The sequence below is a fragment of the Lolium perenne genome, chromosome 3 (assembly GCF_019359855.2).
Source record: "Lolium perenne isolate Kyuss_39 chromosome 3, Kyuss_2.0, whole genome shotgun sequence".
NCBI classification, from domain to species: domain Eukaryota; kingdom Viridiplantae; phylum Streptophyta; class Magnoliopsida; order Poales; family Poaceae; genus Lolium; species Lolium perenne.
This window is the reverse complement of record NC_067246.2, coordinates 307,133,110-307,143,898: the sequence shown is the minus strand read 5'-3', so window position 1 is coordinate 307,143,898 and position 10,789 is coordinate 307,133,110. Positions and strand designations below refer to the sequence as shown.

Here is a 10,789-nt window from a genome sequence, read left to right as displayed (position 1 = left end):
GACCGATGATGCTTCACACATTGCTAAATTGTTTTTCAGGGAAGTCGTTCGCCTACACGGAATACCATCAAGCATTGTATCGGACCGAGACGTCAAGTTTATGAGCTATCTATGGAAGTCGCTCATGGCGAAGTTTGGAGTGAAGCTCTTGTTCTCATCATCCTCGCACCCGCAAACGGATGGACAAACGGAAGTGGTCAATCGAAGCCTCTCAACCCTTCTCCGCACACTCGTGAAGAAAAACTTGAAGTCGTGGGAGGAATGCCTCCCACACGCGGAGTTCGCCTACAATCGAGCCACGCACTCGACAACATCACGGAGTCCCTTCATGGTCGTCTACGGCTTCGACCCTCCCACGGCACTCGACATCCTCCCACTACCACTTCATGAGAGGACAAACATGGATTTCGACAAGCGCACCACCACCATGAAGAAACTACATGAAGAAACAAGAGCAACCATCCAAGAGCACGTGCTTCGTCAAGCTAACCGCCTCAACGCTAAGAAGAAGGAAAGGATATTTGAAGAAGGAGACCTCGTTTGGATTCACCTTCGCAAAGAGCGTTTCCCTCATGAACGCAATTCCAAGCTCAAGCCCCGAGGAGATGGACCTTTCAAGGTCCTCAAGCGCATCAACAACAACGCCTACGTCATCGACATACCAACCTCCAAGTACTTGGTGAGCAACACGTTCAACGTCTCCGATCTTTCACCACATCATGGAGATGAGGAGGCACAAGAGTCGAGGACGACTCTCTCCCAAGGGGGGGAGATGATGTGGGGTGGCCTTTGGACACCTCCACCTCAAGACCGTCAAGCCCTCGTCGTGGTCCAATGACATGAGCTCGGGCCAAAGCTATACACCAAGAGGTGAACTCGCTCCTCACTACCCTCGATCTCGGTACCCCATTGGATGGAATGCTACCTCATGCCGACATGCTTTGTGTTATCAGGTACGAGGAGCATCAAGGCCCCGGAGAGGAGGACACACCATGGTCAAGAGGAGGAGAGGAGCAGCGGGACGTGAAGATGGACATGGAGCTTGACCCGGAGTCGTCCGCAGAGCGCGAGGAAGGAAAGATGGTCGGCTGGCCCAGAACCCGGTCCAACCGGCCTCCTGACTGGGCAACCCGGTCTAGACCGGGTTCTCGACTGGTGCCAACCGGGCACAGTCCCGGGGCCCCGGAACCCCGCCCGGTCCCAGACCCGGTCAGGACCGGATGCTCCGGCCCCAGGCCCGGTCGGACCGGCCCCCTGACCGGATCTGGCGGTCTGACTCGACCCGACCGGTCCGGGTCAGCCCACCTCATACATGTTCGACCCAAATCGTTTTGTACCTCTATATAAGTGCCTAGGACGCCCCCTTGACTTTTTAGACATAATCTTGGCTTAAAACTACTTTTGAGCTTTGTCTCCCTAGGGTTAGTATCCCTCCGTAATCAAGGCACTCCTTGTTGTGGATCTGAATATTTGTGAGTGAGATTCAAGTGTGCTCCACTCTCTCTCTCCCACCGATCTCCGTCTCCAACCCCGATCTCTCACTCCGGGATTCTACCGCGCGTCTCTCCCGGGTGATTCTATTGGCGTGGTCCGTCGAGCCACGAGGGTAAGATTCAACTGTATCGGGTTGGTGTGTGTGTGTGAGTCCTCGTGTTCTTCGCGTTCGTCGTGTTCTTCGTGTTTTCCCCTCTTTTCCCCCTTTGGATTTGGGTTAATCGCGAGATCGGGCCACAAACGGGGTCTTAGACCTCATCACTCTCCTTCGTCCGCTCTAGAACGGAACCGTGCCTCCCCCTCTTCTTTCTCAACTGAATGCTACAACCGTGGCGGTACAACCACACACAACCCTGGTGTGACTGATTTAGCGGATCTTGACTGCTAATTATGTTGCGATAATACTATTGACTTCGAGTACCACTCAATTTTTTATACTAAACAATTTTACTTATATTTTACATCCCATTTTATGCCTAAGTCTCAAATATGTTTTAGTTCATACAACTGTTATCAAACAATATTAACAAAATTTGCAAGTTTTATACATACGATTCAAGCATGTATCATTATGAATACACATGCGTTATAAGTATAACTCTATTCTGGAATGTTATTTTTAAACTTCAGATTGAACATCTTGCTAAATTAAACTTAGTCGGTTTTGTCTAAATGCAAGAAAATACATAAAGGGTAATAAATTTACATACATAATAGTTTGTGCTACCTAGGTGTACCATAATGTGCCTATATTTTACATACATATCTTAATATATGTTTTAGCACATTGATCCAAGGTTATGCAATGTAGTGGTCTAACAAATATCTTAGTAGACTTTGTACAGTATAATTTTTCTACACAATCTCTAGAGCTTATCAGGTGTCCACAAAGTGATCTCATCTGTTCCTACATGCCAGAGTTGTGATGCAAAAGAGAGTGCACTTCTTTCCTTGCTCAGTTGCTCTAGTGACCGCGGCTTGGAGCTTATTCCCGACTCAGGTGAAACACTCGGAGAAGAAGGACAACAATAATATCTCCGTCACTCCAGAAGTTGACAACAATAATATCTCGGGGAGAAGGACCGATGAGATTGCTGGAGAGGGCATCCGACGGTGGCTTACATGCATCAGATGGGTTTTGGCAACCGTTCTTTTTCTCGGCTGGATTCGTGAGGATCGGGCTAGTGCCTCTTCGCATGCTGACATGCCGCATCGAGCGCGCGAACACCACAATCCCAAACGCAAAATGTATTCCTGTTTAAAAAAAAAAAGAAAAACAAGATCGCCCGCCGCGTGGCATGCGCGCGTCCCTCCTCTCCTCTCCCCCTCGTTCGCTCCAGCCCCACCCTGTTTTCTCTCAACAGAAGCCTACAAGTGCGGCGGTACGGCCACACGCAGCCCAACGCAAGCCTTTTCCCTCTCCTCTCTTTCTCTCTCCTGTCAGTTCCATCCCGCAACCGCACGAACGCACACACGGATCGGGCCGCCGCGGCGCGTGGACGATGGCCGGCAACGAGTGGATCAATGGCTACCTCGAGGCGATACTCGACAGCGGCGCCGCTGCCTCGGGCGGAGGAGGCAGCGGAGGCGGCGGTAGCGGTGCCGGTGGCGGTGGAGGCGGCGGTGACCCCAAGTCGCCGGTCGCCGGGGCGTCGGCGAGCCCCCGCGGCCCGCACATGAACTTCAGCCCCACGCACTACTTCGTGGAGGAGGTGGTGAAGGGCGTGGACGAGAGCGACCTCCACCGGACGTGGATCAAGGTCGTCGCCACCCGCAACGCCCGCGAGCGAAGCACCAGGCTCGAGAACATGTGCTGGCGTATCTGGCACCTCGCTCGCAAGAAGAAGCAGGCAATTATACTCATTAACCTCTTTCCTTGTTCATTTCGCCTTCGATCCTTGAATGAATGGTTTCTTGGTTTGGTCGGTTGCTCTGGCGGTTCCTCTGTTTTTTTTGCTTTTTTTTTTCCTGAGAGCGAGATACGAGCGTGTCTTGCAGTCTGCATGAGCGGATTGTTAACTGACTGTTTATCTGACGAAGAAACTTTCCGATCGATTTTCCTTCTTTAGGCAACGTCATGTTGGTTAATTGATTAATCGACGACACTCGTTTTCCTTCTTTAGGCAACGTCATGTTTCCCACTCATGCTTGATCGTGGTATTAGATCGGCCATTTCCTCTTTTCAAACTGGATCAAGCCGTTAGCACGACGATCTTGCCGCGGTTTCAAGACATCCACAACTCTGCAAATTTACGTCAGATGCTCTAATTTTCCTTTTATTCTTGTTTCCCATGCATAATTGTTCAGATTTCTCATACCGATCACCGCGTGTTCGTGAAAGTAGGCAGAATATTATGGCCTTCTCGTGCGACGATCACATTCGCAACGGCCGAAAAGTTGGCTTTCCCTTTTCCCTTTCTAACCCAAGAAGAAACCTGAATCTAAGAAGGCAGAGCCACGCTTTTGCTGTTTTTATTGCCCACGAGAACATGATAGAATTATGCTTCCTTTCATTCATTCCCGTTCACCGTTTGGCGATGCTTTCTGATATCTTTGTTCTCTCCGTGGACGCTGTTTTGATTATGAGCAGCTCGAGCTTGAGGGCATCCAGAGGATGTCGGCAAGGCAGAAGGAGCAGGAGCAGGTGCGCCTTGAGGCCACGGAGGATCTGGCAGAGGATCTGTCCGAGAGCGAGAAAGGAGACACCGTCGGTGAGTTGGCGCCGTTAGAAACGCCCAAGAAAAAGTTCCAGAGGAACTTTTCTGACCTCACCGTCTGGTCCGACGAGAACAAGGAGAAAAAACTCTACATTGTGCTCATCAGGTCTGTTGATCTTGTAACATTTGGGCATCAGTACTAACATAACCATTACCGTGCTGATGGCATGAAAATTCTACAATCTCTTACGTTTTTCTTGCAGTGTGCACGGCCTTGTCCGCGGAGAAAACATGGAATTGGGCAGTGATTCAGATACCGGCGGGCAGGTAAACAAAAGTTGACCATTTAGTTACAGAGAGTGTTGATTACACAATCAGGATTGTCATGACTGACTACCACTGATTTTCCTGTTTTACAGGTGAAATATGTCGTGGAACTTGCGAGAGCCCTCGCAATGATGCCCGGAGTGTACAGAGTGGACCTCTTCACACGACAAGTGTCATCCCACGATGTGGACTGGAGCTACGGGGAGCCAACTGAGATGTTAACATCTGGTTCCCATGATGCGGAGGGGAGCGGTGAAAGCGCCGGGGCGTACATTGTGCGCATACCTTGCGGTCCGAGCAACAAGTACCTCAAGAAGGAATCCCTGTGGCCTTACCTTCAAGAGTTTGTCGACGGGGCCCTTGCGCATATTCTGAACATGTCCAAGGTTTTGGGCGAACAGGTTGGCCGTGGGAAGCCGGTCCTGCCTTATGTGATCCATGGCCACTATGCCGATGCGGGCGATGTCGCTGCTCTTCTTTCTGGTGCGCTGAATGTGCCGATGGTGCTCACTGGTCACTCGCTTGGGAGGAACAAGCTGGAGCAGATCATGAAGCAAGGGCGTATGTCCAAGGAGGAGATCGACTCAACCTACAAGATCATGAGGCGTATTGAGGGTGAGGAGCTGGCCTTGGATGCAGCAGAGCTTGTGATTACTAGCACGAGGCAGGAGATTGATGAGCAGTGGGGATTGTATGATGGATTTGATGTCAAGCTTGAGAAAGTGTTACGAGCAAGGACAAGACGCGGGGTTAGCTGCCATGGCCGTTTCATGCCTAGGATGGTGGTAAGTGTTCAATACTAAGTGTAAGAATGTTTTCAGGTGTAACTGCACTGTACCATTTCTGGCAATATTCTGGCAAGCTGGTATTTGAGGTGGCATATGTTGTAAACACTACTAAGTATTATTTTTCCCGACTTGTCATTTTTAATTATAAGATCCGCTTCTTGACAGGTGATTCCTCCTGGGATGGATTTCAGCAATGTTGTGGCTGAAGATATCGATGGAGATGGCGATAAAGACGATATAAGTTTTGATGGTGCCTCACCGAGGTCACTACCACCAATTTGGGCTGAGGTTGGTGTCTGATTCCTATTCCTGTGCAGGTTCACACAAATTTCAATGACCTTAATATTGCTGCACGATACTCGCGTGCAGGTGTTTCGGTTCCTGACCAATCCTCACAAGCCGATGATCTTGGCTCTGTCAAGGCCTGACCCGAAGAAGAACATCACTACTCTTGTCAAAGCATTTGGAGAATGCCGCCCACTGAGGGAACTAGCAAACTTAGTAAGCAACAACTTACCTTTTTTAGACGGTTTATCTGAATAAGTACATTTCAGTTATACAACTTTAGTAACCATTTCTTTTTCTATAGTCTAATGTCAAAAGTCCACCCAATCATGATTATCATGCAGAAAATAGTAACCATAACATGTTTCTGAACATCCTTGTGGTAGTTGTATGTGTTGCCAGGTAACTAAATTTACATGTTCTTGTTTCAGACTCTGATCATGGGGAACAGGGATGACATCGAAGAGATGCCTCCCGGCAACGCGAACGTTCTCACCACGGTCCTGAAGCTGATAGACAAGTATGATCTGTACGGAAGCGTGGCCATCCCCAAGCATCACAACCAGGCTGATGTCCCTGAGATTTACCGCCTCACGGCGAAGATGAAGGTCTGCTACCTGTCATATCCACCATGTTTCAGATTAAGCATCCCACTCTGACTGAAAATATTCCTATCCCCTGCAGGGAGTCTTCATTAATCCTGCTCTTGTGGAACCTTTTGGTCTCACCCTGATCGAGGTCAGCTTCAGTTGCAGTTCCCTGATAATGACAGTCACCTGATGCTTTCGTGTAGCCCTCGATCCTGACAATCTTATTCCCTTTAGGCTGCGGCGCATGGGCTCCCGATCGTCGCCACCAAGAATGGCGGTCCGGTCGACATCACGAATGTAAGAAGCATCCCAATGTTCTCACATTTTCTGTGTGAACCAGTTGCAAATTTGCAACTCCACTGTGTAATGTTTATGAAAGTACATGTAATTGTGTGGTGCATCGATGGCACTGGTGTAGGCACTGAACAATGGGCTGCTAGTGGACCCGCACGACCAGCATGCCATCGCCGACGCGCTACTGAAGCTGGTGGCCGACAAGAACCTGTGGCAGGAGTGCCGGAAGAATGGGCTGCGCAACATCCACCTCTACTCATGGCCGGAGCACTGCCGGACGTACCTCACCAGGGTGGCCGGGTGCCGGATTAGGAACCCGCGCTGGCTCAAGGACACGCCGGCAGACGCGGGGGCCGATGACGAGGAGGCTGAGGACTCGCTCATGGACTTCCAGGACTTGTCGCTCCGACTCTCCATTGACGGCGAGCGCTGCTCCCTCAACGAGCCCGCCTCCTCGGACCCGCAAGACCAGGTGCAGAAGATCATGAACAAGATCAAGCAGTCGTCCCCGGCAGCCGCGGCTGAAGGTGAGAAGAATCCGGCCGAGGTTCACGCCCCCGGCACGGTGAACAAGTATCCTCATCTCCGCCGTCGCCGCCGGCTGTTCATTGTGGCCGTGGACTGCTACGGCGACGACGGCAAGGCCAGCAGGAAGATGCTGCAGGTGATCCAGGAGCTGTTCAGGGCGGTCCGGTCTGACTCCCAGATGTCCAAGATCTCCGGGTTCGCGCTGTCGACGGCGATGCCGCTGTCCGAGACGCTTCAGCTCCTGAAGCTGGGAAAGGTCTCCCCGACAGATTTCGACGCGCTCATCTGCGGCAGCGGCAGCGAGGTGTACTACCCTGGCACGGCGCAGTGCGTGGACGCCCAGGGGAGGCTCCGTCCAGACCAGGACTACCTGAATCACATCGACCACCGTTGGTCTCATGACGGCGCAAGGCAGACGATCGGGAAGCTCATGGCGGCACACGACGGCTCGGGCAATGCTGTCGAGCCAGACGTGGAGTCCTGCAACGCGCACTGCGTCTCATTCTTCGTCAGAGACCCCAAGAAGGTAACGCCCCTTCATTGTTTTCACATTTGTATTACTCACTGGTCACTGGGAATGATCCCTGCATACGGTCGGTACTTGAATCTGAATTTTGTGGATTCCCTAGGTGAACACGATCGATGAGATGCGGGAGAGGCTGAGGATGCGTGGCCTCCGGTGCCATCTCATGTACTGCCGGAACTCGACGAGACTGCAGATTGTCCCTCTCATGGCATCAAGGTCACAAGCACTAAGGTGAGTACAGAGTACTGGATCGTGAGAACTGTAGCATTTCCGGCAGCAACCAGACTAATTGTTCCATCTCCGATCGACAACCTCAGGTATCTTTTCGTGCGCTGGGGTCTGGCCGTGGGCAATATGTACCTGATCGTCGGGGAGCATGGTGACACCGATCGCGAGGAGATGCTATCAGGTTTACACAAGACAGTGATCGTGAAAGGCGTCACCGAGAAAGGCTCTGAGGGCCTGCTGAGGAGCTCAGGGAGTTACCATAGGGAGGATGTCGTCCCGTCTGAAAGCCCCTTGGCTGCCACCACGCGTGGCGATCCGAAGGCCGATGAGATCATGCGGGCTCTCAAGGAGGTCACCAAGGCTTCCAGCGGCATGTAAATTGGTTGCCCGGAAGCCCTACGATACATCTTCATGGGTGCCTCTTATTATATTCTGTTTGTTTATAACCGAAAGACGGAACCATTTTCTCTTTTCTTTGCTACATATATAATCTTATGAACACTAGCACGACTACATCCTGCAGTGAGAAATAATTAAGACACTGCTGATGATGCCACTGTTGGCTCGAATGTTAACTCAGCAATATGTATGTTCACAATATATGTTGTGTTTCCCCAAGAGCAAATTTTCATTTTACCTTGCCATAGTTGTTCTGTCACGTTCCTACATAAATGATGCTTATTATTAACTATTCTTTATGGTTCTTATGACTCTATCTCTACTCATTCTTGTGTTTCTTTACTTGTTTTCATCTGGCGTTCAGGTACTAAGTAAGCAATATGTTATGATATTCTTCTTATGTTTTCTATGAGGAGATGAACTTGGGCCCTTCAGGCTGCCCACACATGTGCAAGAGCCTTCCATGCACTAGGGTTATGGATGACTTAGGGCCACTTTGGACTTTGTACATGAGGGAAGGGGCATGTTTACCCACTAATCCAGGAACCACCAGGGAAGTGGTGAACAACTATTGGTTAGCCACCACTATAGAAGAAAAGAAAACCAAGAGAGAAAGAAAATAGAGGACTATTTAAGGAGTATATACTTGTTGCCAAGCAAAGGGAGTTCGTCGTAAGGTTATGAAGCACACATCCACTACATTGTCTCCTTGAAGCATTGTAATTCCACCATATTTGGTGACATACTTCCAAAGTATTGCTCGTGTGCAACAAATCTTGTTATTGCCATCCAATGTGAAATATTCATGTATGGAGCATCTAGCTAGAGCATATCACATATCTTAGTAAAAATATTTAAATGCATGGTAGCATCTTCAACAACTGAACCTCCAAATAGTTTTTTTTACCAATGTTAAGAAATGAGGTTTGTCAGTATCTTCATCTACTGCGGGTTGAGTGATTGGTGCATGCAAATAATCATCATTGGGAGTTGCAAACTTCCCAAGCTTTTTTGCTGCCATATCACCAATTTATAATGAGTTTCCAAACAGTAATAAATGAGAATTAAACTAAGAACAACAACTTAACGAATATTTTTTGATTTTTCTTTAATATCACTAAGAAAACAATAAACTAAATCCGTAATTAAACTAGCAAAATAAATCTCCGATGACCTCAGAAGGGGTAGCTATTTCTTCCCCCGCAACGTCGCCAAAAAAAGGATTGATACTTTTGATCCGGATTAACAGATTATAGTATTAAAAAAAAGCTTTTTTCCCTAGAGACTCTAGGTTATTGAATCCACCGAAAAATCACTTTTGGTGTAAGATCACTCAGACGAGACTTATAGTATTCATTTAATTATTGTGTTACTATACTAACGTTTTCATGTCTAGGGTTGTGTATCGATGATTGAAAATAGGCATGGGCTTGAGGTTTTCTCCACATTAGTAGATAGGATTTAGAAGATAAAATGAAGCATACATGTACAATATCATAGTCAAGGTAAAAATATGAAACATTGATGTGGGCAGTGTGTCCTAATGTGTACCATGATGCCGCATGTCGCGGTTTATACAAATCAATTGTCCACCCCGAACTCCTTCGCATGCGACATGGAGAATGGTATTAAGATAACTTAGACAATATCCTAAAGTTTTGTGACATCACTATTACCCCTAGATGGCAATCACACTATCGACCTATGAATAATGTCACGTGAGCATAACGTCGAATCATACAACTTAACCCTACTCAAATCTTAATACCTTTAACAGTCTCGTTGGTTTGCATACCCGTCAAACCTTCAAGATCGAGATAAAAAATCTAAGACATAAAATAGGTCTCTACTTCATATTGCACAATATCCCATAAAAGTTATATGCACATATTGTTGCGAGGATTAGGCCTCAGCACATAGTCTAAGTGGACTACTCACACACAATTGGATGAACAATAGTAAATATTGTATAAAAAATCTCAAAGAGATGAATGATGATTCTAGCAATGCCACCAATCGAATATTAAATCTAGATTACAAGTAGATAGAGAGGGGATGAGGACGGTGAAGGCGGTGATGTCAGTGGCGGCGGCTTCTAGGCTTCGGTGGAGATGAGATCTGATCTAGCGGTGGAATGGTTTTTTTTTCTCTTTCTCTGTTCATCAAATGCCTCGGGTCCCTTCACGTTTCATACTAGGTTTGACAATCCGGCGCCACCGACACATGGTAAGGTCATATGGTACCGGCGGAAATGACCGTACCATATGTTGTTAAGTCTTTTGTTGATCATCTCCTGGGTGACATGCTCTTCGCTTCAATTTCTGCACAAAAAAATTAAAGGGGGGCTTGATACGTCTCAAACGTATCTATAATTTCTTATGTTCCATGTTACTTTATTGATGATACTCACATGTTTTATACACGCTTTATGTCATATTTATGCATTTTCCGGCACTAACCTATTGACAAGATGCCGAAGAGCCAGTTGCTGTTTTCTGCTATTTTTGGTTTCAGAAATCCTACAAAGGAAATATTCTCGGAATTGGACGAAATGAACGCCCAGGGTCTTATTTTTCCACGAAGCTTCCAGAAGACCGAGGGATATACGAAGTGAGCCACGAGGTGGCGCCACACTAAGGCGGCGCGGCCTAGGGGGGGCCCGCGCCGCCCTAG

General features: G+C 48.3%; 1 protein-coding gene across 1 annotated transcript; it reads left to right on the top strand.

Annotated features, from left to right (window-relative positions):
• The first annotated feature begins 2,892 nt into the window (after window positions 1-2,892).
• Window positions 2,893-8,361, top strand: LOC127345356 (probable sucrose-phosphate synthase 1). The gene is made up of 12 exons (XM_051371824.1): window positions 2,893-3,344; window positions 4,085-4,317; window positions 4,415-4,478; window positions 4,571-5,263; window positions 5,432-5,554; window positions 5,636-5,767; window positions 5,983-6,159; window positions 6,236-6,289; window positions 6,376-6,438; window positions 6,560-7,489; window positions 7,593-7,720; window positions 7,807-8,361. Exons 1-12 carry the CDS (start codon window positions 2,997-2,999, stop codon window positions 8,093-8,095), a joined length of 3,234 nt encoding a protein of 1,077 aa, XP_051227784.1. The 5' UTR covers window positions 2,893-2,996; the 3' UTR covers window positions 8,096-8,361.
• The last annotated feature ends 2,428 nt before the right edge of the window (window positions 8,362-10,789 follow it).

What these genes read in the sequence shown, in the direction of transcription:
- LOC127345356 (XM_051371824.1), top strand. Translation starts at nt 2,997, where the DNA reads ATGGCCGGCAACGAGTGGATCAATGGCTACCTCGAGGCGATACTCGAC. An exon ending in CTCTACATTGTGCTCATCAG is followed by an intron (nt 4,318 to 4,414) that starts GTCTGTTGATCT and finishes TTTTTCTTGCAG; the next exon opens with TGTGCACGGCCTTGTCCGCG. An exon ending in ATTCAGATACCGGCGGGCAG is followed by an intron (nt 4,479 to 4,570) that starts GTAAACAAAAGT and finishes CCTGTTTTACAG; the next exon opens with GTGAAATATGTCGTGGAACT.